General features: G+C 49.4%; 3 protein-coding genes across 31 annotated transcripts in view; all 3 read right to left on the bottom strand.

Annotated features, from left to right (window-relative positions):
• The window catches only part of PRRC2C (proline rich coiled-coil 2C), a 75210-nt gene extending 67870 nt beyond the window's left edge, over positions 1–7340 (bottom strand). For all 21 annotated transcript variants that reach the window (XM_075097061.1, XM_075097072.1, XM_075097065.1 and 18 more), the window contains exon 1: positions 7146–7340. The gene's annotated coding sequence lies outside the window, so the exon portion shown is untranslated. The remainder of the gene's footprint in view (positions 1–7145) is intronic.
• A 995-nt stretch (positions 7341–8335) lies between these two features.
• On the bottom strand, positions 8336–17693 carry FMO4 (flavin containing dimethylaniline monoxygenase 4). 3 transcript variants are annotated; one of them, XM_075097051.1, is made up of 9 exons: positions 17671–17693; positions 13562–13731; positions 13069–13257; positions 12537–12699; positions 11982–12127; positions 11432–11631; positions 10901–11253; positions 10525–10594; positions 8336–9183 (listed from the first exon to the last, which is right to left on the bottom strand). In XM_075097051.1, the coding sequence occupies exons 2-9, from the start codon at positions 13691–13693 to the stop codon at positions 8796–8798; spliced, it is 1641 nt and encodes a 546-aa protein (XP_074953152.1). In that variant the 5' UTR covers positions 13694–13731; positions 17671–17693; the 3' UTR covers positions 8336–8795. The 3 variants fall into 3 exon arrangements, with proteins under 3 accessions (XP_074953152.1, XP_074953149.1, XP_074953153.1); XM_075097048.1 differs by lacking the exon at positions 17671–17693 and adding an exon at positions 14901–15101; XM_075097052.1 differs by lacking the exons at positions 11982–12127; positions 12537–12699; positions 17671–17693 and adding an exon at positions 14901–15101.
• FMO1 (flavin containing dimethylaniline monoxygenase 1) lies at positions 15496–23332 on the bottom strand. Of its 7 annotated transcripts, XM_075097055.1 has the most exons (10): positions 23226–23332; positions 21597–21767; positions 21192–21380; positions 20946–21108; positions 20093–20235; positions 19559–19758; positions 19009–19085; positions 18730–18897; positions 17671–17740; positions 15496–16522 (listed from the first exon to the last, which is right to left on the bottom strand). In XM_075097055.1, the coding sequence occupies exons 2-10, from the start codon at positions 21720–21722 to the stop codon at positions 16180–16182; spliced, it is 1479 nt and encodes a 492-aa protein (XP_074953156.1). In that variant the 5' UTR covers positions 21723–21767; positions 23226–23332; the 3' UTR covers positions 15496–16179. The 7 variants fall into 7 exon arrangements, with proteins under 7 accessions (XP_074953156.1, XP_074953154.1, XP_074953155.1 ...); XM_075097053.1 differs by having other exon boundaries at positions 18730–19085; XM_075097054.1 differs by having other exon boundaries at positions 18730–19085; positions 21597–21749; positions 23226–23313.
• Positions 23333–27244: the final 3912 nt, after the last annotated feature.

The following is a 27244-nucleotide window of genomic DNA, read 5'->3' as shown; positions in this document are numbered from 1 at the left end:
GGCACGGGGAGTCTCCTACTTAGTGGCCTCCTGAGTAAGCAGTCACTCTATCAGGCTGAGAACAGGGGAGCAAAAGGGAAGTCCAAAGTTGGGCTGCAAACAAACTACACAACTGATGTCATACTGAGGCTCGCATGTCTGTTCAAATGAGAGTGCTGAAAATATTCAAATGGTCAACACTTCTCTGTGCTTGCTACACTTAGATTTAATTGCATGGAAAGAAGAATCAGAACCAGTGATGATGGTGGGTTTGAGGATCCATTTGCAAGAACAAAGGAAATGGAATTTCCTACAGCAAAGGAAGTGTGACCAAGAAGTCTCCACATATTACTGGATTTTCTCATACTTCTAAACATACTGCGAGCTGCGGTTCCCTTCCAGCTGCACTTCAGCAGATCTGATTCCAGACACAGTGCTCAGGATCTGTTCCTCTGCAGGTGGCTGTCTGGGATAAGTTACCAGAAACAACAGCTGAGCTGAACAAGAGTTGACACCTTTAAGTCCATCACAATGCTTGGTGCAAACCACCTCCTTTTAGAAAGCTGACAAAAGATAATCAATAGGTACACGAAAATAGGCCAGATTCCCAACAGATGAGCAGCAGAAGTTGCAGCCATTTAAAATTACTCTACTCTCCACTGTTCCATTTTTCCCTTTTATTTTAATACTCTTGCTGGAAAAGCCCTTGCACTTTATTACAAAGTCTGAAACAATTCTGTCCTGGTTTCAGCTGGGATAGAATTAACTTTCTTCCTAGTAGCTGTTATAATGTTGCATTTTGGATTTAGAATGAGAATGCTGATAACACACTGATGTTTTAGTTATTGCAAAGTAGTGCTTACACTGAGTCAAGGACTTATCAGCTTCTCATGCTCTACCAACTGAGAAGGCTGGAGATGCACAAGCTGGGAGGGGACACAGCTGGTACAGCTGACCCAAATGGGCCCAAGGGATAATCTATACCACATGACATCAAGCTCAGTATACGAACTAGGGAAAAGCTGGCCTGGGGGCTCCTGCTCATGAACAGGCTGGACATGGGTCAGTTGGTGGTGAGCAACTGTTTTTCATTTGCATCACTTGTCTTTCTCGGGTTTTATTTCTCTTTTTGTTATTTTCCTTTTCATTACAATTTATGATGATGATTATTTTAAGGTTTAAATTGTTTCTATCTCAACCCACAAGTGTTGTCACTTTTACTCTTCTGATTCTCTTCCCCATCCCAATAGGGGAGAAGAAGGGGGGAAGTGAGCACGTGGCTGTGCAGTGCTTAGTGGACAGCTGGGGTTAAACCATAATGAATGCCATGCAAACTGGTGGCATATTTCCAACCTCCCCACCCACCCCATGTTGAACTGGACAGCAGAAGAGGGCAGGGCAGATTAACGGACAAATGTAAAACCATTCCTTGCTGTGAATAACTCAAAGAATCTTTTTCAAGACTTCCATTTCCGGCTCCTTTACCACAATTTCCAAGCTCCACTGTAATAATTAACATTTCTTGACAGAGGAAGTGACACTTAGTTTCAGCATTCTTCCCAAGGAACCACAACTCAACTTTGAGCAGTTGATTTCTCTCAACATCACACCTTTCTGTGCCTTTAAAGTATCCCTGACCTTCAGCTGCAAATAAGTAAAAGTTTTATATAAACTTTTTCCAAAGCCCCTATTCATAGATCAGTCCTTAAGTAACAAATAGTTACATATAAGGTTTCTGACTTCAGAAATCAGTTAGATGTTGCTTTGAAATAATGTTCAGGCAAGCTCTTCTGTTCATGAGCTCTTTCAGAATATTTTGGAAGTGCACAAGAACCACTCTAGGGCTACATCCTTAAGGATTGTCATTCCTCTTTAGAACAGATGTGCCAAAATGAAGTCCCTCTTCTCTAGCTATTTTCTCCAACTTTTTTCTCTTCACCTTCTCAAGATACTTTTGTTACTGAAGGGTCCAATCCGAAGATGGAAGCACAGCCATCAACAGTAGGAATCTGCAGAATGAACAATTTTATACAGAATTCTTTACAAGCTTAGCATGATAAAAAAACGTTCAAAACCAGTATTTACATAACTGGTTAGAGTAACTTATGCCTCTTGTTACCACCTTCAAAACTTCCCACCTTGCTCAATACCCAAATTCTGTGTTGCCTGTAACTTCTACCATATTCCTAACCTGATTCATATACATAAAAAATAATCAATTTTTGCCTGTATTAAGAGATGTTACAGCATATTTGCTTTCAAAACTATCAAAAATACAACTGCTGTGATAGTGAGAGACAGTTGCCAAATGTACCAGCTTATAACACACCACTGACACCATAAATAAAAAAGCTTCACTCCAGTGCATATAAAGGCAGTAGAATTTGCTTCTTGGTCTGGTCCAGGTTGGACAGAGCTGATGGCTGCTTGCAACCAGTCTCTTCTACCTGCTGCCTGTTATCCTCTGGATCTCTGGTTACATGGTTTTACCTGTGATTCACTAGTTTCCTGGAGCAGAGATCATCATCTTCACTGAAAGGATGCTCAGTATTTAAGAGGTGCAGCTGCAAAAATGACATTGACAACAGTTCTGGACAACACTGGTTAATTACAGTAAGGGTCAACTTTGGCCCTCTGCTTTAGACTGGATTCATTCATGTTTCATTAAAAAAAGGGAAGAGGTGCTAAATTAGAAAAGCCTTATCAGCATACCCAACTTCATATATCTGCCTTTCAGCATTACAGAACCCATCTTCCATGGAAGTTAACTTGCATCTGCCACATGGCTACACATGAAGTTTAACATCTTCAGTTGCTCTTGGTTCTGTTTATTCTGCTTAGGAAAAAAAAATCCCATGTGTCCCTGATAACTCTGCTTTCAAGATGCAGCAGGTAAATAATTAAGAAGGCTCAATATATTATCAAAATACTTATCAAGAAACATTTCTTTATCCAAAGCTACGTGCCTACCAAAGCTCTGTCCATGCTGATAGCTTGATTTGTGGCATGAAAAACATCCAACCAAGGTGACTCCACCAAATTAACCAAGCAGCTATATCACAAGCCAAAGGCCAGTTTTTCTTACTAGAACACATCCTTTCCTACAGACTATTTATACGCATTGGCAAAAGAAAATGTTATTGTTCCTCCTCACTAGAACAATTCTGTTATGCACCTTTATATATACACCTAGATAGACTTGTACAGGAAGCACACACTGTCCTAAACACTATTATAAAACAAGCCCTGTAAATACAAGAATTTTTTGTTTGCAAAACGAAAGCATCAATGCATTGATCTAAAGACAGTGGAATATACAGTTACTTTGAAATAGAAAAATAAAGTCCCTAGGTATACAAAGTCTTAAACTGGGAGAAAATGATTGGTTTCTCAAACAAAATTAAGATGTTCCTGCACTTCCACCTTAGCTGAAGATTCAAATCAGTTAAATAATGTTTCTTTTGCCAAAAATAACTTAAACTATTACTGCTGCAAATACAATATAAGTCTAGAGTCAAAGTTAAAATTTCCAAACACTAAAATCCAGGAATATTAAGGTTACATGCTTACAAAATATTCATTTTAAAACAAGCTGTAGCTGTTTATGTGACTTAATGATGACAGCCTGAAAAGGTTTGTTTTTCTAAGCAGAGAAAGTTTGATTTGCTAGCTTAAGCAAGCACTGCGGCAAAAAAGGGGCAACATCGCCATTGCTGGATTTACTATGAAAAACCACTCGGTACCTCTGAGCATAAGCTACATCTGTATAACCCAACTAACTAAAAATTGAGTAAAGATGCCATTTCACTAAGGAATCAGTTGTAGATTGATTTAAAGATGTATTTAATAGACCCCTCTTCTCTCAGCCACCCAGCACCAGCTGATGCCACAGCTCTTCAGGCACTACTTGTGCATTTGATGTACCTGAATAGAAAGTGCAGTAATTCCTGTCTCTAATGTTGTAAGCACCTGAAAGCGTAGCCCACGTTATTTTCAAATATGTATCAGTTAAAATTTATCACCATCATATTTCGGATTGAATATACATAATGTTGATTCTGCATTATAATTTTACCATTAATCAAGATGCTGTCAGATATATAAAAACAAGAACAGTGTGAATGATACGCAGCTTCTTTTAATATGTGTTTGCAATCTGCAACAGACTAGTTCGTTAGCATTTAGTTAGAAAGTTATGTAATGGTTGAGGTATTTGTAATAAAAACAGGCTATTTCTGTTAGCTTGGTCTTCACAGACAAAAGCTGTCTTCATCTGATTTTTATTAAGACTTCATCTTCCTCTGCTCTTTATACATTTAAGACTTCTGTCCACTCTTTTTGTTTCACCAACATGTACACAGTATTATTTTCTCCCACCTCCTCACGCAAATCTCAGCTTTTAATTTTACACCTGCTTTCACCCATGCGAAGTTTCCATGGGGTTTTGTGAAAACGAGACACGAAATAAAAAAAGAGGGCATGAAACTGAGTGAAGAAAAAATTTGCTACAGAAGATGAACAACTGGTTCTACCAGTAAAACACTACTGGCAGTCCCGTCATTACAAGCCCAACATCCATCCCCAACTAGTGGAAAGGTGGTGCATTTTCAGGGCGGAGTTTCTCCCACCCCCCACCCTTCCATTACTGTATGTGGCTTCTGAAGATGTCCCACTCTTCCTTTAATGGAAGGATCAAAGAGAAATATTTTTTCTTTGCTGACATCTCCAATACACTACACAAGGGTTTATTCCTCTGCAAGAGGAACTATGAAAGGGTTTAATCCTTCTGAAAGAGCTACATTTTTCTTTCAATCTCCACATCTAAGCCTCTTATCCACACCACACTCATATGGTTTTTGGAGTACATTTTACATCCTCTCCACCTTCACACTTCCACTAGTTAGCCTGCAAAATACTGTGGAATAAAGGGCTTGCACTTTCAGTAACCTAGGACACCTGGCTGAAGGCAATCACATACAACATAACCACTGCTTTGACTTGCATTCCTTATTGACATATAGCATTCATTCAGACATAACAAAATCTACACTAGAGCTCCCTTCTGAATTGTATCATCTTTTCCTTGTGCTCTGTGTCCCATTTCACTTTCCCTAGTAGACTTCAGGATGTGGGGAAACAGGACCTACAGAAGATGCATACCATAAATCTGTGCCATTGAACAAGGACTCTAGCAACCAAGTTAAAGCTCTATAGACTGATATAACTATTTTTACAGGTTGCTCTACAAAAAGCTAGGGTTCCTGTTATGAAGTCTAAAAGAGAGAAAAGAAATTACAAATTTCTACTAAACTGCCAACAGACAGAATCTTTCTATTAGAAAAATTCACAGAAATGACTGTGTATTGATTTATGCATATTTTACAAGCTATTACTTACCAAAGGAATACACTTGATGCAGGAAACATACACTGAGGCAGAGTTCTAGGTGACAGACACACATAGGGAGGCCATAATCCTAGTATCTGCACATAAGCACTGGCCTATGGAGTTCTCATTTCAGTTTGAACAGCCACCTCTTAAGCACACACCTCCACTCCACCAAAGCAGTTATACTCCTCACCCACTAAGCACAGTGTTCTGAGGAACAAATTCCCTTTTCACTGAATCAAAGAATCAGAGGTTGGAAGGGACCTCAGGGATCATCTAGTCCAACCTTTCTAGGAAGAGCACCAAGTTCAAAGAACTCCCAAAACTTTGAAATTCCTTAGTCCCAAAGAGACTGTAGCAGAGTTGAACTAAAACACCCCAAAATTAACTTTGAAGTAAAATTCTCTAGGCTATGTAACTCAAAGGAAACTGACAGCCGTTCAGCTCGTGGCAGTCAGTATTAAAGGGTAATCCTTTTGCTTCTTGCTGGTGGACAAATGAGATCACGTCCTGTTTCCTCCCCCTTCAAAAGCAGGTTTTTTGTCTGAGTAGACCTCTTAAGACTAGACAACGGGTAGGCCCGATGCCTCACGCAAAAGAAATTAAGCTATTAAAAAATCACGGCCCTGCTCCTTCAGTTGGAAGTAATGCTAATTTCTATTACTGTACCCATTTGACCCAGTAATCAAAGAGCAGCAAGGAAAAATGGCCCTTCCTCAATGTCAGAGTTCAAGACCTTTCATAAAGGAGCAAGCTTACAAAACACGTGTGAGACACAAAAAGGAAAAAATAGAAAAAAATGTTCCATTCAACGCCCAGCACCACACTCCCATACATGCTCCCCTTCCCCATAAAGGGAGCCTGAATCAGAAACTATCCGGACTATCTTTAGCCTCAAGATTTTCAACTCCTGCATCCCTAGGTGATGGCTCCCATTATGCCCACTGCAGACTAGCTGCCTGAATTTTAGTCGTGTCATCTACCCATGCTCACACAATCCTTTAAGCGCTAACAATAAGAACATCCCTGACTCTGCTCACCCCACCCCTACAAATCTCGTCCCTAAAAGGAGAAACAATACCTTCCTCAACGGTGCTTTGCCCATTCCTACATCAAATAACGCAGGAAAAGCTTTTTTACTGTACGTCTCAAGAACCGTGGATGAATATTTCAGGGTTAGGAAATCGGAGCACCGTGCCCTGCATGTGCCTCCAGCATCCCGTCAGAAAAGGCTCCCTTCCCCCCGCGTTTCGGAAGGAAGAATCACAGCCACACAGTGAGAGCACACGCACGGAGGAACCGCACGATTCTCGGGTAACGTCCCTGAAGCCGTTAAAAAAGAACGGGAGAGACGGGAGAAAGAGGGGGGAAATAGGAGGAAGGGCGGGAGAAAACCGCAGCGAACCCGCAAGAGCGGCCCTCAGCCGCCCCCGCCACGGCCGCCCCCGGGCGAGGCCCGCCGCGGGGTGCGGCCGGCCGCCGGCGGCGATGCGGTGCGGTGCGGCGCGGCCCAGCCCAGCGCAGCACGGCCTGCCCGCCTTGGGCCCAGGGCCGCGCCACTTGCCTCCGCCCGGCCGGGCGGGCAACGGAGTGCCGACCCCCCCGGGGGCACCCCTTTCCCCGCCGGCCGCAGGCCCGCCGCCAGGCCGGGCGGAAGCCGCCCCCGCCCGGGGCCATGCGGCGCAGGCCGCTCGCCCGCTCCCTCCCGGCGCCGTTCCGCGCCGCGGTCCCGCGTTTGCGCTGCGGGATGGGGGGAGCCACCGCCGGCGGCCGCTTACCTGGCGCGCAGCGCGGCGGGCCGGCGCTCACGGCCTCCCCGGCTGGGAGGCTCCCAGATCTACAGCGAGGCTGCTGCCGCTCCCGACGCCGCCGCCTCGGCCGCTTCCACACAGGGGCCAAGATGGCGGGCGGCCAAGCCGGCGCCAACGACGTCTGACCTCACCGCGCCGCGCCGTGCGCGCGCGCACCGGCTTGCCGGCTCCGCCCCCGTCACGTGGCCATGCCGTGCCGCAGTCGGGCGGACGCGCCGTGCCCGGAGCGCCCCCTGGCGGCGTGGGGTGGCGTGCGGGGCCACCGCCCCCTCCCCGCCCCGGCACCATCCCGATCCCCATCCCCGCCCCCAAGTGTGGGGTCACAGAATCACAGAACCATTAAGGTTGGAAAAGACCTGTGAGATCAACTCCAGCCATCAACCCAACACCCCCATGCCTCCTAAGCCATGCGCTGAAGTGCCACGTCTACACGTTTTTTGATTACCTCCAGGGATGGTGACTCCACCACCTCTCTGGGCAGCCTGTTCCAATGCTTGACTACTCTTTCAGTGAAGAAATTTTTCCTACTATCCAATCTAAACCTCCCCTGACACAACTTGAGGCCATTTCCTTTCCTCCCATCACTGGTAACTTGGGAGAAGAGACCAACACCCACCTCACTACAGCCTCCTGTCAGGTAGTTGTAGAGAGCCATAAGGTCTCCCCTCAGCCTCCTCTTCTCCAGGCTAAACAACCCCAGCTCCCTCAGCGGCTCCTCATAAGACTTGTTCTCCAGACCCTTCACCAGCTTCTTTGCCCTTCTCTGGACACGCTCCAGCACCTCAATGTCCTTCTTGTAGTGGGGGTCTGCAGCGCCCTGCGCCCGCTGCCATCTGGGAGGACACAGCTGGAGACGTGCTGTCCCAGCGTGAAGTGGCTGCAGCCCATGTGCGAACGCACCCCACCTGCCTACTGGGTTTGTAGCAAAATCCCCATGTGAAGGCACCTGCTGGTGCATGGGGAGGTTCTGCAGTATCCCCATGGGCTTCAGGGTTCCCTGCAAGCCTGAAGCTGCTCTGGCAATGGTGGGGACGCTCGCCCACCTGAGTTTGTCACTGTATATGTTATTTCTTGGGATGGGGTCTCCCCTCTGCCATGATTTGGGGTACTGGGTCCACTTGACCCCCCATACTGATAATAAGCCATTAATAAAAGCATCAGAGAAGACCAAATCTGTAAGGTTTATTTGTGGCTCCCTACTTCATGTCTCAAAAGTTAGCAGACAAATATGAAGATCTCTACAGTTAGTGTTTCAGAAAATCTCAAGGTGCTGTGGGTCTCACTGAAATTTTATGGAAGAAGATCTGGCAGAGCAGGAGGGGAGGAAGGCTGGCCCAGTGCACACCAGTCCATCCCAAAATGGCTCTATCCCAAAAGCCCTCTGGTGATCCAGCCTGCTGCTGGTGCAACACAGGCATGGATTACCGCAGGTTTGGGGTAAACACTCTGCAAGGCCCTTGGTGGGTGTGAAACATCAGCAGGAGGAGGCTGGACACCAGCCAGTGCCAGGGCTCCTGCCGGCACTGGGCCAGCTCCAGCCCTGTTGACAGCACCTGGCAGCGGCACAGCCTCGCACTGTCCTCAGCTTGCCTGGGACTGGGTTTCACCAGGTTTCTTCTACAGCTGGGGACCTGCCCAGGGACTCCAGACTGGGTGGGGGTATTTAGAAAGGAGGAAACCTGCCATGAGAGCCACTGGCAGGGCCAGGAGGCACATCCAGCACCAGCCGTCGGAGCCGTCAGAGGAGTCATCCACCACCCGAGTTCTCAAGGGCTTCAGTGTCCGCTGCCACTGAGTCAGGATGGCATCTCTGGCCCCGCTCCACTTCCCCCGTCCCACCAGTCGGTACTGGTAGGGTGTGCAGGGGCCAAAGAAGACAGCAAGGGCCAGCCAGGGGTCTGTCAGGAGCAGCCTCAGCACACTGGGCTTCACGCCAGCACACGAAGCAATTTCATCAGTGTAGCTGATAAAACTTATCTTCAGGTTCTCCCTCTCAGACGGATTCCTTCAATTGGACATAAAAGAAACAAAATCAAATAGCATCATCCCATCTTCATTCCCACTGGAAAGCAAAGCTCTGGGCTCAGGCATGGGCCAAGCCCAGGACTCCAGGTCTGAGCTCCCTCAGCCCCAAATAAACCTAAAAGCACCGAAAGAGCCTCTGTGGGGTTGGTCCCCATCAGTTACCTGGGGCAGGGAATAGGCAGAAGCTTGTTTTGTCTCTGCAACCTAGTTGTGGCCTCAAAAATGGTTCTAGCATAATACTGCCATTGTTGAAATGCCACAAATACCCATGCTACATCCTTCTCTGAGGTTCACAGGTGTGGATTTGGCCGATTTTGAGAGGTAGAGGAGTAGACATTTACAGATAAGACTGCCAAGGGAACTGGGATATACAGAAAGCTTCCCCTGCTGGGAGGGATCTCCAGAATTTTTCTGCTTGAGGCCTCATCTGCCTTGCAGGAAGGAGGATGTGTGCTCAGTCTCCTTTAGCAAACTTGGGACAGCCTTGAGTTTATCTCTGTTGCACCTCAGACTCCTGTATTTCTGTGTAACAGCATCGTATCTGCAATCGCTGGGATTTCTGCTGACAATCCCCATGGATCTGTTTCGTCCCAGATTTTCATTAGTGTCCTATGTGCCAGGTCTGCCTCGCTGGCAGACCTAACCCAGCCTGCACCCTGCCTGGCCCAAGGTCCCCTCCTGGCTCCTGAAAGCTGCTGCAAGGAAGCACATCTACCATCACCCTTCCCACAGCCTTGAGGACACATCTCGACCTCCTGTAAAATCCCAGTGCCAACAAGGCAGGACGTTAGCGTGCATGTACACGACAAGCGAGTTCCAGCCTTGTCTAATACTCATCTTGACCTGTCAAAAACTGCCACCAAACATTCCCTCATCCACATTGGCTGGCTTCAGTGGGCTTTCTGGATGGGGCTTGGCCCTGACCCCAGTGCTCTGCGCTGCCTGGATTTGGGAAGGAAAAGCCACGAGATGGCACCCTTAGTCTGGAGGAAACCAAACCTCCATCTTGACATGCTGGGAATGGAGGCATGTCTTGGAGACCTGGCGGAGGGACCTGCAGATCCTAGGTCATGCTGTAAGCTGCTCCAGAGAACAGCTTGGTGTCTTGGTCCATTATCCGTGAAGGATGGCCTGGAATGCGGCATCCACCACAACATTTCCCTACCTTGCTATGGGTGGTGAGGGAGTAAACACATCCAATAAAAGCTGGGTGTCCTGGGAGGGTCCTTCACATGACTGCTGTAGGGGGCATCCTTTCCCTGAGGTTATCCTGGCAGGCACACCGCGCTTTTTACAACCCCAGCGTGGAAGCATCACGTACCTTTTGGCTGGTGGCTTCTTCTTCAAAACATCAGCCATCATCCTGCTGGTGGGAGGGAGCTTGTTCCAGCCTGAGAAGAACAGAGGAACCAGAGACCTCCAGCACCACCTTAAGCTGAAAAGTTCGCTCCCTTCCCATGCTCCCAGCCCTTTACCAAGAGCATTCATGCTTGCTGGTTATGGCAGTGTGTGTGGAGCAGCAGGAATATGGGAATGCACTTGTGGGGGGTCAGAGGCCATGGTGCTACTGATGCCCGTGGCCACCATGGGCGCTGCAGCAGGAGCTGAAATATGCCCTAGGCTTTGTGCACAACAGCTCAGGTTGCCCCAGACCTCCCACCCCAGCAGATCCCCCATCCCAGCACCCCGTCTCCCACCTGCAAAGATCCCTGTCACCCAGCGAGCCTGCATTTCTGCTCCCACCATCACAGAGCCAGTCAGCTGGACTAAGCCAATGATGGCCAGCGTTGGCTTTTCCAGCTGGGGAGGGAAGATGCGTTTATAGAGGGAACGGTTATCATCGAAGAGGCTGCGAACTGACTCTTCAAGAAAGGGAAACGAGAAGCTGTAGCCTGTGGCAAAGAGCACCACATCAATGTTTTCTTCAGTTGTCCCATCTTCAAAAACAGCAGATCTTTCGGTGAACTCCTTCACATTTGGCTTCAACACAACTGTCCCAGAGAGGAGGCAAAACGGCAGCTCTTCATTGATAATTACCCTAAAGTTGGAGCTTGCAGGCAGAAAAGAGAACAGCAATGTTAGCGTCTAGAAGGAGGCTGAAGGGCTTTTGTGGCCAGAGTTCCCCTCCAACAGTTTGCTATTCCACAAATATCCCCTGAAATGAAACATTGAGCATTTCATGCCATTAAAACACCCTGACCAACCAACAAAATAGTCAGAAAAATCACCTTTTGGTGGAAGCCAAGCCATAGTTCTTGTGGTTAAACCACGAATTGAACTTCCGAAACGTGATCTTCTTCATAAGGGCTGATGGGAGAAGCCAGCCAAGAAAGTGGTTTAAGCGTGTGGTGTTGACCATGTCGAAGGGGAAGCCATGATCCGAGACCCGGCTGAAGACCCATGTGCTGCTCTTGGCACTGAGGAACACCTAGAGGAGAAGGCAGGTCTCAGCCCCCTGCTCAGACATCTCACTGCCAGTTTTGCCCTGAAAGGAAATTCCATCTCCTGCACTTGGGAGCCAAGAGGGTTATTCTGAGGGAAGGAAAAGGGGTCTGGATGAACCGAACAGCTCATGATGGCTTCTGCAAAGTTCCCACAGCTGCTGAATGGCCACTCCTCAGGTGGCTCAAACTGTCCAGGAACTGTGGAGCTTCTTCAATTGCCCTCAGTTTAAGTGCTTTTTATTGCAAAACCCAGTGGGCAAAGGTCCCTGTGCGTACCCTGAGCCACCAGCTCTCATGGCTGCTGGCTGGGCTTGGCATTGCCATGGAGTTGTACCTTTGCAGCCACGCGGCTCAGCTCCACTGAGAGGTCGCCGCCGGTGTTGCCAATGCCAACCACAAGGACCCGCTTTCCCTGGAAAGCCTCCATGTTTTTGTATTCCTGGCTGTGGAGGTACTGGCCTTTAAAGCAAGTGTCGATACCTAGGCAGAGAGCAGGGAGCATCTCCTACTACCAGATACATTTGCTTGCCCCAGCCTTGTGCATGGACCCTCTGCAGTCCTCCACCCTCCAAATCCCACCTCTGCCTGAAGCTGAGAGGCCCGTGGAGATCTTGGCTCCCTGGGCAATGCCACCCTCCTGCACCTCCTCGGCTCGGTCTTGCTTTGGAAATTCTCATGCAAGAGCCTGGCTGCGTCTTTATGAAGTGTTTTTCCCGTTCCTGGGAATGTTCCCTGCTATTCCCAGGGAGTGAGGGTCCCGCCTGCCCCAGCGTGGGGGCTTCGTAGAGCAGGCAGGGTCACAGAGGGAAATGCTGCCAAGGGACCCATGGGTGCTGAGTGAAACCCTGGGGGTAGCCGCAACCCACCCCACTGCTGAGGCAGGGCTTACCTGGGAAACAAGCCAATGGCAAGTAGGGCTCCTGGTAATGGCCAGTGCAAACCATGACAGCATCAAAGACATGTGACTCCTGGGTGCCATCAGTTTCAGTGACCACCTCCCACTGGCCTGAGGTGGCGAAATCCGGGCGCTTCCTCACACTGAGAGCTGTTGTCTTGCACCAAAGTCCAACAAAACAGCAGTCAGGGACTGCACCACATTTCAGAGAGGACCTGCCTGCAAAGCACTGGGGCTGCCAGGGGCAGGCTGGGTCCCTGGGGATCTGTATGTCACCACTGAAGCTGTTAAATCCCACCCTGCACTTTTCCCCTAGTGATGGCATTGAGCGGGAGATGCACCAGGCAGCCCATGTTTGAGCAGCCTAATTTAAAACACGGAGCCAAAAAGGCTGCGTTTGGGATGCAAAAGGCACATGGTCTTAGTGGAATCACACCCGGCATTGTCCTTATCCACCTGGACAATGCCTTGCTATCTGTAGCCACTCATGGCTCTTCTCCCCGTGGCGTTAGGGCTCCCAGCTCACCTTGAAGCGTATGTGCTGCAGAAGGTTGAAGTGCTGGGCATACATCCGAAAGTACTCCAGGAGGAGGCTGTGGGGTAGGAAACTGGGGAAATCCTCCGGGCAGGGGAAGTCACTGAAGCAGGACATCTCCTTGGAGGTGTTGGTGATGACCGAGCGGTACACACAGACCCTCCTGCCATCTGTGGAGTCCTGTGTGAAGCCAGTGGTACCGTTTGCAGGTGTGCAGGGAAGGACTTTGTCCCCCCAAAGTATTTGAGTATTTTTCCTCCTTGTATTTGGGTACAAAGGATAAATCAGGACTAACATCTGGTAATCATGGCTTCTGCTCCCTTCATCTCCTTCTCTACCTTGGGGTCAGGGGGAGCCCCATGCCTGCGACAGGGATTGTCCTGGAGGTCATGGCAAGCCTTCTGTCTTTGCTGCAGGCAAAGGGCATCTGAGGGAGGGGACAAACCCAGTCACAATCCTTCCCACGCAGGCAGAGCCCACTGACCGTGTAGCGCCAGACCCCCCCGATGTCCTCGCTCTTCTCGAAGCAGGTGGGCTCCAGCCCCTCATCCAGGCAGCACTTGACGGAGGCCAACCCGCTGACCCCAGCCCCAATAACAGCCACACGCTGCACCATGATGTCCCGCAGCAGGCAATGGGCTGGTGCGTGAGAAACTGGAAATAAAATAGCCCAGGGATTAGCAGAAAGGCAGGCCTTTCTTCCTATCACCAGCAAAACGCTCCTGGTCTTCTCTAACTGGAGGTGTCCACAGAGGAAAGCTGTCCTTGGAGAAAGACATCACCAGCTCCTAAGTCAAGCGTTATGGATGGATGCTGCTCATTTACCCTTCTGGCTGTGCTAAGCCCACACTCAGGGCACAGAGATTCCCCTCCTGCAGGCGGGGGAAAAGGAGGCACTTTTAAACCTTGCTGTGCTGCTGCTTCTATTTATTCCCTTTCCTGACCCAAACCAGGGCATGCAAAGAAGGGAAAGGGGCTTGCAGCTATCTGCTTCTGCCTGCACAAAGTGATCCCCCTGAAATCTTTTCAAGAAACAGTTTCGGCTAAGCTGGCTCATTTTCACGCTTTCCTTTTTAATTTTCCATAAAAGGGCATTCTCTTGAAAAGAAAAAACTTCTTTTTTTAAAAAAAGTGATGCCTGACTGAGCAGGGGCATGGCACAGCAATTCAGAAGTTAGACAGCACTGTGAAAGTGCATCTGGGATTACAGAATATACAAAAGGTAAGAAACCCAGGAAACGCAGGGTATAAATGAGAGGCACTCAAAGCTCAGCGTGTATAAACTGAGCTGCACTATGGTTGACTGGAAAGCAAAGAAACTAGGAAAAATATGAACCCACATGAACTTTGATTATATAACAAACACTCCTAACACAGAATCTGAAGAAAGAGTCATTTATAATTTTTTTTCTACCCGCTTTGTGTCAAAAAGTAAGTTAACATAAACAGGAACTGGAAGAAACTGCAAAAAGCCAGGGAAAAACGAGGGAGGTAAAAAAAAAAAACCCTCTGCATCCAAAAACCCAGCCTGAGTCACTCCTTGATCTGCAGGAACAGGGCAGGGCATACCAATGCTTGCCTGCCCCCCATTTCCGGACCCTCCCTTGGCTTTGGGAAAGGGTAGCGGCATTCCCAGGGTGCTAAAGTCACCCTTTATTTCCAGTGCTGCCTACAGACAGCTTTGCTCCAGAAAGTCCCTGTGACACCCCCTCTCCCCCCACCAGCAGCAAGGTGATGCTGGCAGTGAACGCCAAAGCCCCGGAGAGCTGGCTGCCCGCTTTTAAAGTCTGCAAAACCCAGCCAGAGAGAAGTGAGGAGCAAACCTTGTGGGGCAGTGCTGTGCCTTCGCTGCTCAGGCTTCGGCTGAACTTTGCTTTGGGTTTCTCTAACCGCAGATTTAAAGGCTGAAGTCCAGGCAGCTCACTGCGGCTCTTGCACCACCGACCTTTACACCCACACTCCCTCATTCTGCTGTGCTTAAATGCACTGGCAGAAAGCTCTCAACCTCCCTGTGGTGGCGTCAGATGGAAATCCAGACCATAATCTCAGAGGAGTGGTGCTTGCAAGTACTCCCACACTGCAGCTCATTGCTGCCCCAGCCCCTGCAGCAGCTTGGGGTTGTCCTGATCTGTCCCCGCTGTGTGCTGCCTGTGCTGGGCTGGCACTCACTTGGCATCTCCAGGAAATCAGCAAAACACGCTCCTTTTGCCTGCACACCAGCAGATGGCATGGATGGGGGACACACCGCACAATGCAGCGTAATTTTTCAATGCAGCCCCAGGCTTGTGGGTTGCCTGCAGCACCTGCTGGCACAGCCCCAGCCCAGGCATGAACCCCCTGCCCAGGCATGAACCCCCTGCCCAGCTCTTCCTGTGCACACAGGGAGATGACAAGGCAGCAGCCTGCAGCACACTCCTGCCACAGCTGATGAAATTTTATTGATTGAAAGTCCTTCTGTGCACAGAACAAAGCCCCTGGATTGTCTGGTGGTGGGGAGTACAAAGAAGTGGAGCTGGGAGCGCCCAGCCTTGCAGGGTACCGGCCCTGGTCTCAGGGGTGACAAACCACTACAGTCAGGGCCCTTTTGCTGGAAAGATGCACCAGTGCAACCCAAACTGAGAGTTTTGAGTTGTAAGGTTTAAGGTTAGATGAAGGGACAGCCTGACCTGCATACCCAGCCCAGATAACCCCTTCTGGACTAAAGACCCCAATCCCCAGGTGACTTGGGCCAGGGCTGGGCACCTGTGCTCCTTTCCATCTGTGACACCCAAAGCCATTTTTGCTAGTCTTGTCCTCGCTGCATCCTGGCCAGCATGGTCCAGGCATGGCCATGCCACACAGCTGTGCTCTGCTCACAGCAGCAGGAGAGCAGCAGGGGGGTGATAAATGCTGGGAGGAGACTGCCATCCCTAGCTAATCAGGTCTGCAAAGTTGTGCTTGGGGGTGAGCTGGAGCAGAGAGAGATTTGTGATGCTGGTTAGAGTTTTAAATTTGTGGAGATCTGCTGAAATCCCTTTCCTGCTGTCCTGCAGCACTCTGTGGAACTGTCTGACCTGAGATAACATCCCCAAGGACAAAAAAACCCTACACAGGCTCTAAAATCTACTGGAAACCAAAAACCAGTGCAGCCAGGAGCAGGAGAACCCCCACCACAGTCAGGAGGGAAGGACTGGGGCTGGAGGAGTCAGCAGGAACTCGTGTTCTTGTGGGCTTCAGGGTCCGGTCCCACTGGTTGAGGATGGCCTGGTGTGCCCCCTCCCAGCAGCCAGGGCCCTGCAACCGGTACTGGTAGGGGGTGCAGGGGCCGAAGAAAATGCTGAGGGCCAGCCGGGGGTCTCTGCAGAGCAGTCCCAGCACGCTAGGCTTGGCACCAATGAAGGAGGCAAGATCATCCATGTAGACCAGGCAATCGGTTTTGAGGACTTCATCAAAGGACAGACCAAACCTTGATGAATTGAAAAAAAAAAAAACCAAACAAAAAAAGGCAGGAGAAGGATTGGTGTCAGTGGGGCTGAGAGGAACTGGAAGTCAGATGCTCTGCATCCATACGCATTGTAATTGCATCTGAATGCAACTGGGCGTACGTGCAGTGGGAACCAGGGTCTGTCCAGGCCTGAATCCCGCCTACGAAACAGCACATGTAAAGTGATGCTGGCTTAGGTATGCACCTTTCTCATGTTGGTCCTTCGCTTCATCACCCACAAGTTGCATCTGGATCCCCTCTCTTCACTTTTCTAAAAGACTTTGTCAAACCAGGGTTTTTTTGGTTTGGTTTGGGTTTGTTTTTTTTTTTAAACTAGTTTCCCTTTGCTCTCTGCAGAGGAGTCACATGCAGCATGTGAAAGGCAGCACCCTTTAGTTTCCATCACATTCATTTCCACTGAGTATTGCAAAAATGTGTGATGAAGAATTGCTTCCAGTTCACTTTCCTGCAGAATTCACCACTTCATGTCCCACCTTTGGCTGCATAGCCTTTTATTATACAGCAATTGTTCTATGCAATTCTGTATCTCACCCCTCTATACCTTTTCTTATACAGCAATCTAGATGAATCATGGATTAATATATTGGCTACTTTCCTGGTTTCATCTCATTAATTTCCTAATAACTCTTAGCCTCCGATTTGAGTTTTTACCTGCCTGTGAACTATGTGCCGATGTGCTGAGACACCTGTTCACAGTGTTTCAGATCCCCATGCTGAGAGGTGAGACAAAAGACAATTTGTACGTACACCTCGGGTTGGCTTTTTTTTCCCTGCTGAATCACTTTGCATTATTACCATTAATTCCTCTGCCTTTTTATCTCTCAGTCTCTGGGCGCCCTGGCACACTTCCCCAACTCCCAAACAACCTTTAGTCTCAACTACCCTCAATTTCCTTCCACCATCAATAGGCAAAATATCAGCATCAAAGCAAAGGTGACATTAACTCAGTGCAAGCAAATAAGGGGGTGGCTGGATGTGGGCATCCCTGCCTCATCTCCACTATATGCATGGGGAGCCGCCACAGAGTGTGCACTGTGTTGCTGCCCCTCAAACTCCAGGAGCTTTTCAATCCACCAAGAAAAACTTCAGGGTTCTGGGGACTGGCTTACCTTTGCACTTGGTTTTTCTTCTCGTTTACTTCCTTCTCCATGACAGACTGAGGAGGCAACCAACACAAGCCTAGAAAAAGAGGAGAGGATCCTGCAGAGTTTAACTCCTGCGGGGACTTCAGAACTCATTCAGCAATGCAAAACGTGGGAAACACTTCCCTGGGAGGGCAGGAAAGCCTCATTGCTGGATTTAGCTCATCAGTGGCAATTTCCTGGAGACCAGCCCACCACGGTGGAACAAATTCACCTGCACTTTTTCCTGCTTTTACAGGTTGTGCTGTCAGGGCAGGGGATTGGGGTGAGATGAGCTGTGCAAGCCCCAGGGAACACCATCCTAAAGAGAAGCCCCAGAGTTCCCCTGGCTCTGTGGAGGAGCCTTTATGCAGCCTTCCCCACCAGCCCAGTGGGAAGTTATTATTATTTTTCTAATATAAAAAAACAAACCCAAATGCCAGTAGGTTTTTTCCTCACCACAATAATTACAGATAATTCCTCTTGTGGGGCAATGGGACTCCTCCTCTGGTAGTCATGGTGGACAAACTGCCCTGTCCCTTAAAGAGCGGTTCTGCCAGGATGGATCCCCCGCAGTATCTTAATAACAACTCTTATCTGTGCATGCATGTTTACATATCCATCTCTGTCGTCTGACTTCTAAAATATTTTAGAGAGAAAATACTGTCTTAAACAACCTAGCTTACACCATGGTTTGCAGGCTGAGGTACAGGACTGCACATCACAGTAAGGAACAGAGTGTGTGCTCTCAGCTTGCACCAGGAGGGGTACAAAGCATTAGCTTAAAAGCATCAGCTTAATGGGGAAAAAAAAGTGATTTAAGGTAGATGACATGAACTTGCATTTAGCTTGGACTCATGTTGCTGTAGGTCAGCTGAAGTGAAATAATTTGGGAAGTCTGAGCCCTAGAAATACTTCCTCATCTACTTGGAAGTGAGCTTCAGGGTCCCCAAGGACTGAAATCCCTCATGGTGCATGGAGGGGACAAGACATGTCCAGTTTGAACTGTGCCTTGGTACGTGGGAGAGCTCACGTTTGCTCTCCTACCTTTGAAGACACGGGTCACCCAGCGTGCTTGCATCTCGGTCACAGGCATGATGGCTCCTAATGGCTTGATCAGCCCAAGGATGGCCAGAGTGGGCCATTGCAGGTGGGTTGGGAACACGTATTTGTAGAGGGACGCATGCTTGTTTTCCACCTTGACGACTGCTTCTTCTAAGAATGGGAAGGAGATGTTGTAGCCCGTGCAGAAGACAATGGTATCGATGGGCTCCTCCTCAGGGCAATTGTGGAAGACAACCGAGTTGTCCTTGAACTCCTTCACACCTGGCTTTATTGTGATCCTCCCTGTCAGGATGTAGCTTGGAAGGTCATCATTCAGCACAGGCTCACGCACCAGGCAGCTGTGGAGAGCCAAGGGGCTCTGAGCGTTGGAAGCCACCAACAAGCCCTGTGGGTGCTTCTGCTCCTCCTCCCCCTGGGCCCTCTGGCCTCACAACCTCCCATGTCATTTGCTCTGAGCAAACAGCCCTACCTCCCCCCTCTCCAAACACGGACATGTTTCACCCTTGCAGCAATGTCACCCTGTCCCACAGCCTGAGTGACTTGTGGACATCTCCTGTCCTCTTCCTCCATTCACTCAATTATTCTTTAAACCACCTCTTTTCAGGGCTGATCCATGTTTCAAGCCTCCCTCTTTGTCTTGTCCCTAAAGGGACTACCACTTATCTTCTCCTGCTGGGCTACAAACACCCTGCTGGAGATCACCCCAGCCTGGGTGCTGTTTGCTGCCTTGATTGATGTTGATTGCTGGAAATCTCCCCCCTGCCTGCAGCACAAGGCCTGTGACACTGCATGGGATGGAGCCACCAAGTACCTCTTCTCTGGTTGAAGGCCATAGTTTTCATGCTTGAACCACTGGTTCACCCTGTAGTTAATCAACCCCCGTGAAAGGGGTCCAGGGAGGCTGTTTATGATCAAGCTCATAAAGCGAGTGTTGATAACCATGTCCCATGGGTAGCCGTGGTCAAACACACGGCTGATCACCCAGGCACCTCGGCTGGTACAAAGGGTCACCTGGGAGAGAGCAGAGAATCAATGATCTGGGTGATGAATTTGCTGCTTTGCTTTTATAAAGTAACCCTAGAGGGGCACTGTGCAGACAGCTACACAATGAAAAAGCAGCCACAGCATCTTCAAGACCTCCTGGCAGCCGGCAATGGAGGTGAAAGAGGAGAGAGCAACCACCTTGCTTTCAGGGTAGGTTTTTGACTAAGAAATACAGTTTCAGAAATACTGTTTGGACACCATGCTAGGTAAACCCAGCTTGCTGTCCCTGTGGTGATGGCAAACTGAAGTCTTGCCCCAACATCTCCCTCCCTGCACCCTTGGGGTGGCTGGGTGGTGGTACCTTTGCAGCTACGCGGCTGGCCTCCACCGCGATGTCCACTCCTGAATTGCCCATGCCGACCACGAGGACACGCTTCCCCTGAAACACGTCGGGATGCTTGTACTGCCGGCTGTGAAAGTACTGGCCTTTAAACCTCTCGATGCCTTGGGGAAAAAGAAACAACGCTTTCAATGACTTGAACATTTGTGGGTTTTGTTGGGAGAACTGGCATAGAAACAATCCAGATGGCAAGAGCAAGGAAGTGCAACAGGTGGCCACTAGGGACCTGGGGAGGTCCAGCCCTCCATCCCATGCACACAGACTTGGTGTTTTCTCTCAAAAATGAGGTCTCACACTTGCCTAGACGACAGTGAGCAGGGACACATCCTGGGTAGGACTTGGAAAACAGTTATGTGCAAGAGCTGTGCTGATGCAGTCTTGGGATTCAGCCTCTATATAATGGGTATGCAGAGGTTCAGAAAAGCCTGCAGACCTCCTGTCCTACAAGCAACCTCAGAAGCACTTGATAACACTGATGACAAGGCAACCCTCTCTATGCTTCCAACTGGGGACATTCATCACAGCAGTGATGAATACATCTCTGTCAAAGATGATGGAGATTCACTGTGAGGACCTTGTCCCATCTCACGTATTGTGTGGACAGTTTCTCCAAGGCTAAACAATCCTACCTTGGAAGCTTGCTCTGAAGTGACCAGTGCCTGCACAAACAAGACTGCTGAAGCACAAGGACATATTGCTGTTCATGCCAGGAAGTTTGAAAAGCAGAAGGAAGAAAAGGAGGGAAGCATTTTTCCCAAGGAACTGCTAATCCTTCTCCCCCCAGCCCCTGGAAGCAGGCAGTCATGTACTGTACCGGGAAAACAGTGGAGGGGGAGGGAGGGCTCAGAGAAATTGCCGCTGCAAACCATAACAGCATCAAAGATGTGCAATGTCTGCTTCCCATCTGCCTCCGTAACCACATCCCACTGGCCCGTGGTGGCAAAGTTGGTACGTTTCTGGATGCTGACAACAGTGGTCTGAAATGTGAAAGCCAAGCAGATTCACCACCAGCGCCCAGCAAGCATGGGGAGGCGGTAGTGCTGGGGCACCCATCACTCACCCCAAACTTGATGTGCTTCCAGAGGCCAAAGTGCTGGGCATAGCGCCGGAGGTAGTCCAGGAGCCGGGCATTGGGCAGGAACACAGGGAAGTCCTCAGGGTAGGGAAAGTCAGAGAACGCTGACATCTCCTTTGAGGTGTTGCTGATGACCGATAGGTAGAGGCTTGGCCGGCCAGTCTCGACATGCTCCTGGCATGGCACCCCAGCGTGCATCAGCCCTGCACCCCGGGGTGGGAACCGTCCCTCCACTCCCCTTCCTCTGATCTCGGGGAGCACAGCTGGGAGAAGTCAGCACCCAGCAAGCTCTTGCACCCCTTCCCCACCCACTGGAGCTCAGCTTGGCCTGCTCCCCAGCCTGCAAAGCTGCAGCTCCCATGGGAAGCAGGGATGGGTGCTGTAACTCACCGTGTAGCGCCACAGCCCCCCAATATCCTTGCTCTGCTCAAAGCAGGTGGGCTCCAGCCCCTCGTCCAGGCAGCACTTGATGGAGGACAACCCGCTGACCCCTGCGCCCACCACCGCCACTCTCATCCCTGCTGTCTCTGCTGGGCACCTGGGCTGTGAATAGGGCTTAACCTGGGAGGAACCCCACAAATGGTCACCACCCTCTCAGGGAGCAGCTGCCAGCATACCCTCTATAAGGGTTTTCTCTATATGCCACCCTCAAACCTTCATTCCCTTCACCAGCATTCTGGGCTCTTAATTTGCAAGTTAGATTAAATGACTTAAAAAATTTATTTTCTCTCTCTCTTTTTTTTTTTTTTTTTTTTTTTTAGATAAATCCATCCATTTTATAGCATGGTCACCAGGCTGCTTTCAAAACCCTGCAGCTGACCTGGAAACTCGCTTTAAAAGTATGTAGTTAAGCCACAAATCACTGGCAGCTTTTATTTACACATTGTGTTTAAATTATCCCTCCTTATCAGGCTCGTGAATATTTGTATTTTATCTTTGGAGATCTTCCCTTGCCTTTCTTAGAAAAGAAAACAAAACATGCACTGGGACTATTCAGCCTCTGCACCACTGACTGTGGTCCTGTCCCCCATTCCCAGGGAAGACGCTGCTGACTTTAACATGGCCACCAAGGCCGGCAGAGGAGCTGTGGGTGTAGCACACTTTGGCTTTAGGGATGCTTTTGTGTCTGTCTCCTAAAGCCGCCCCACTGGGGAGTTCTGGGCTGGACAGGCAGACTGTTGCAGGTGTGCAAACAGCTCAACCCCAAGGCTGGAGAGGCAGCAGCCTCTGGGTCAAAGTCCAGCCCTACAAGGCTCCCAGGGCAGTAGTGGGGATGGTGGACCCAAACCCCTCCTGATAGTGGTGGGCAATGAAACAAAGGATGATGGCAAGGTGCCGTGGCTTGAGCTGGACATTGCCAGAGTGGGGACAACACACAGGTACCCTGGGGGTAGTTGCAAGCCCTGGTTTAACCCCAGCGCTGGTGGGGGCCACCCTGCTCGGCTAAGTTATTAACCCAGCGTACTGGGATGACACTACAGCCAGCTGGCACTGGCTTCCCTGTCTCAAGAAGCACTTTCAGCTTCCACCAGACACAGTGGATAATGCACTCTCCAGAAAAAAGTTTTCAGAGAAAAATGGGGTTGTAGGCAGCTGTTTTCTTTTCTACAAAACACCAAATTCCCCATGAACAGCTTCAACTTTCAACAGAAAGGCAACACCTAATGAATACTTTGCTTTCCAAGTGTGTAATGAAAGCTGGACTTTTTCGTTTTTAAATGAAGAAAGCACTAGCATAAGCTGCTCATTGTTAACTGGGGGGGAGCTGCACGGTGCGAGTTAACTTACATCACAAACATCAAGCTACGTATGCTATTTAATTCTCTACTCTTTTGCAGAGAAGCTAGAAATAAAATGCAGGAAACACTGCCTTGACCATCTCATCCCTGTTGCTGCCATCCTTCCCATACTGTCCCTGCAAGTATTGACAGCAGCTAACCTCAGAAGTCTCAAGCCACGGGGTACTTGCATGGGGCAGGGAGGGATGGAAAGGCTTCGCAGCATCATGGGGACACTTACCTTCTAGCCTCAGCCACCCGTGCTCCTTTCCACTGCAGGGACAGCCCCTCCTGCTCCTGATGTATAGACGAGACGCAGCGCTTTGGCAGAGGCAGGGGAAGGCGGGATGCCCCTCCCACCCAGGCACCGCCACCCCACTCCCACTGTGGCTGCACAACCCAGGTTTGCACTGGGAGGAGCGACTGGACTCTACTGCTGTCGTGCTGTGTGAGCTGGACGGCTTGACTGATGATCCCTAAATGGGATCGAGTGGGTAAGAGTCCAGAGTGGTCCAGAGGCAACCCACAGACATATGGATCCTCCCTAGGACCCACATGTGCAGGGGCAGCTCCAGCAGTGGGATGTTTTCACTTGCTTCTTGGCTGCCTTCGAAAAGGGAGCCAAAGTGACCGATGGACAGCAGGGTTTGGGCAGGACTTGCACCCAGGGCACCTTCCAGAAACAAGAGAGCTGGTTTTACAGTTGCTGCTCACAGAGGCTGTTGTGCCATCAGCCACACCTGCAGCCACCTACACCGCTGATGGGCAGGTGGCTCCCCGTGCAAACCGCAAGAGCATGAAATGGCCATGAACACCAGTGTAGCAAGGTCATAAACACAAAGAAAGTGGAAATGTTAGCTGAAATATCAATGCAGGACATAGCACCCATCCAGGTATCTCCCAGAGGTTAGTGATCCCAAATTTGCTATCAGCTCTTTAAGCTGTTTGAATAACCATGGTGGCTGCAAGGGAAGGGGAAAAAAAAAAAACCCATCTGAGGCCTGCAGAACAGAGGGTGGTAAATAAAGCAGCTCCATCCAACAGGGACATCTATCTGCTCAGAGCCTGTGTTCAAAGCTGCAGAGGCGTGAGATGGGCCGGTAGCTGGGAGTTGAAAGTAGAAGTGGAAATAAGATGCACATTGGTAACAAGGAAGGTTAGTGATAGGAAAAGTCCGCTGAGCTTTGTGGCAGACCCAGGGACTTGAACAAAACATGTTTGGTTCATGAAGGGACAGGACTTACCACCCCTGTGCTGCGGCACTGCTGGGAGTGCTGCAGCTTGGGCTGCTACCCTTCTGCAGCACCCACGAGGAAACATCAGCCTTCCTGGGCATCCCTGACCCAGGATTTCCCACTGCTTCTGCCCAATGCCTGGCTCCTGGGTTGGGGTTTTACCCCATTGTGTTCGGAGCATGTGTCTAGTCTGGAGCTGGCTGTCCCAGCCATGCTCGGGCCCAGCCCCATAAGCAATGGGCAAGAGTGATGCACTTGCAAGTGCTAGAGCCTGTGAAATCAAACTTCAGAACAAAATTCAGATTTTGTTCTCCCAGGCCAGTGGGATGCAGTTACTGAGGCAGATGGGCAACAAGCCTCACACATCTTTGACGCTGTTGGGGTTTGCTCAGGCTACGTCTCCCAGCCCTCCCTCCCACTGGACTCTTCTCCAGATGCACAAAACCTTGCACCTGCAAAGATGCTTGCCAGTACTCAGCAAAAAAAGGAGTAGGGAATCCACAAAGCCAAATATTTTGTTCTTTATGTGCTTACTCCTGTTGGGTTTCCCAGTAAGCATCCAGGTGACTCAAAGTTAGAGGGACACTGTGGCAGCTTCCCAGGAGTGGTGTTAGTGCTTTTGGGAGGGTGGTTCAGGGAAGTTGTCTAGAGGAACAGATGTAGTTTTGTCAAAGATGAGCTACTGGCATAGAAATGCAGCCAGATGCCTTTGCTGCAGCTGCTTACAGCAGTAGCAACTTCAGCCATACCTGATGGGGGATCTGGTCTGGACCCTGTCTGGAGGCAGAGGATGGGAGGCAGCAAGTGTTACTGCATGAGTCTAGGATAGAAACACCTCCAAAGCCCCAAGGCCCTGGGATTAAATCTCACTTTCCTGCAATCTGTCTCAGATCTGTGGTGTTTCCCTTTCCAAATAACCATGCGATGATCTGGACCAGGTATGCAGAACACAAAATATTAGTGGAGATGGACAGCGAGATAGCAGGGGGGTAATTACTGTAATTATGCACATGCCCAGATGCTGCGAAGCCCTTGGAAACACAGGGAAATTCTGATTGCTTTATTCACCTCCGCTGCTGGCATGGCAGGGGATGACATCCTGCAACCTGTGCTCTGCCATCCCCTGACAGCAGATCCACACAGGACCCATCTCTCCAGCTTCTCTCCAGGGACCTCTACAGGTGGGGCTGCCTGAAAGGCGGCTGTTGCCTCCCTCTGCTTCCCACGAGGCTGCAGGATATGATGATCGTGGAGTGAACAGAGGCTGCAAGGAGCTGCTGGTGGGAAGATGTATTTGTGCCCCTTATTTTTTAAAGCCTGGATTTTGATTCTGAAAAAAATTGCTTATGCTTTGACCCCAGGGCCAAAAGGCACTTTCCTCCTTAAAAAAATAAAATACAGAACTGCTACCCCGAGCAGCAGGGGCCATTTTCCTACTTTATTACTTCCAGGACATAGAGGACACTGAAGCACTGCAGTAAGCAGCAACAAACACTGACAGGGCACTTATATTTCTTTGTAATAAGAACTAGGTACGTTCAATATCTTAAACTCTTCCTGAAACCTCAGAGGAGACATCACTGTTAAGGAGACCCAAAGGATGTGGTGGAACAGACATAGGCTCTAGCAGGTACTACAGGAGAGGGATTTGCTTGCTAGGCAAGGATGCTGCTGCATGGAGGGCACAAGTGTTTTACCCCAGCGTACTTGGCAAAGTTTAACCCAATTTAATAATAAGTCAGTGTGTTTTCCAGGCATGTAGCCTGTGGAATTTGTCAAGGAGAAGCTGCTTGTTAAACCTGCTGCCTCATATTGCATTAATGAAGCCAGGAGAGTTGTAGTTTTAAAATTATTGGTTTTGGAGTTTTTAAAATGTACAATTAAGAGTTTCCCCAGCCAACTGCTCAAATAATCTTCACAAGAACAGCCCTGATGGACACATACACCCTTCCTTGCTCACCATGTCTTTGCACCAGGACTCAAAGCAGATAAACACATACACTCCAAGTGCCGTGGGAGGTGCACCCAAATAACATGCAGCACTAGGAAGGGCTTTAGACCCTCCTCATCGCTTCTGCGTCAAACCTCAGGGGCTTAGGGTATGTGCCTGTCATTTCACAGGTAATAAAACATAACTAGTGAAGAGACTGTCAGAGCAAACCGCAATTAAAGTTAAGATAACTTGTAAGCAAATAATCATAAGGAAGAGCTGCCTGGAAAGCACATGGTTAAAACATGCACACCCCAAGCAGAAGGTGCCTTCCTACCACTACCACCACCACCGCCAGGTAAAGTCATCCATCAGCCCTCAAGTGTTTTCAAAAATTCAGTCAGCGCAACTGACCCCTTTCTGTACTGACCACTCTCCCAGACCAGGCAGTTCAAATGCTTTCAGTTCCTGCCACCTCTACAAGAGCATCTCCAGCAGCAGTGTGCCCATGGCTGACATTCCCATCCACTAGCACAGGGACATGGCAGCACTCCTAATTCAGGCAGAGACATGCTCCTGCACCACCCTAGCCTCCCGCAAAGGAGCACTTTTACACATTTATTCCCAGAAAAGAGATTTTTATTTAAGAGGACAAAATCCCCGACACTGAGCAAGGCACTACTCTCAGACCACTCAGAAGTGCCCTGCTGAGGAGCCAACACAAGTGCTGCAGAGCTGTTGTAGCTCACATCAACTGGCAGATCTTCTTCTACTTCTGGCAGCTTCACCAGACCCTAGGAGACAGGATGGGAAGGGACTTCAGGAACATCTGACCCATCTTCTCCTCCAAAGTAGCTTTAACCAACATTTACCACCTTGTTCCCTTTACCTGTTTTAAAAACCAACAAAGACTCCAGCACTTCCCACACAAACTCATACTTGCCTTTGGCATGGCCATCAAGTTTTGTCTCACAGCAGAGACAAGCTGACAACATTTGGAAATAATTTAGGAGAATTTGCAGCATTACCCTCCAATTTAAATGGAACTTTTCAGATTAAATTGATAGAGAAGCTCTGACTGGCTCATGCCTTGGC

This window comes from Phalacrocorax aristotelis, chromosome 6, assembly GCF_949628215.1.
Source record: "Phalacrocorax aristotelis chromosome 6, bGulAri2.1, whole genome shotgun sequence".
NCBI lineage: Eukaryota > Metazoa > Chordata > Aves > Suliformes > Phalacrocoracidae > Phalacrocorax > Phalacrocorax aristotelis.
Note: the sequence above shows the minus strand (reverse complement) of the source record. Positions and strands in the feature narration are given on the sequence as shown.

Coding starts and splice junctions, on each gene's coding strand:
- FMO1 (XM_075097053.1), bottom strand. CDS start 21,722: ATGAGAGTGGCGGTGGTGGGCGCAGGGGTCAGCGGGTTGTCCTCCATC. Junction 19,086..19,558: donor GGCCTTCAACCAGAGAAGAG/GTACTTGGTGGC, acceptor GGCTCTCCACAG/CTGCCTGGTGCGTGAGCCTG. Junction 16,523..17,670: donor AAGAAAAACCAAGTGCAAAG/GTAAGCCAGTCC, acceptor CAATTCATCAAG/GTTTGGTCTGTCCTTTGATG.
- FMO4 (XM_075097051.1), bottom strand. CDS start 13,693: ATGGTGCAGCGTGTGGCTGTTATTGGGGCTGGGGTCAGCGGGTTGGCC. Junction 12,700..13,068: donor TGCAGCACATACGCTTCAAG/GTGAGCTGGGAG, acceptor CTTTGGTGCAAG/ACAACAGCTCTCAGTGTGAG. Junction 11,632..11,981: donor TGAGCCGCGTGGCTGCAAAG/GTACAACTCCAT, acceptor CTTCTCCTCTAG/GTGTTCCTCAGTGCCAAGAG.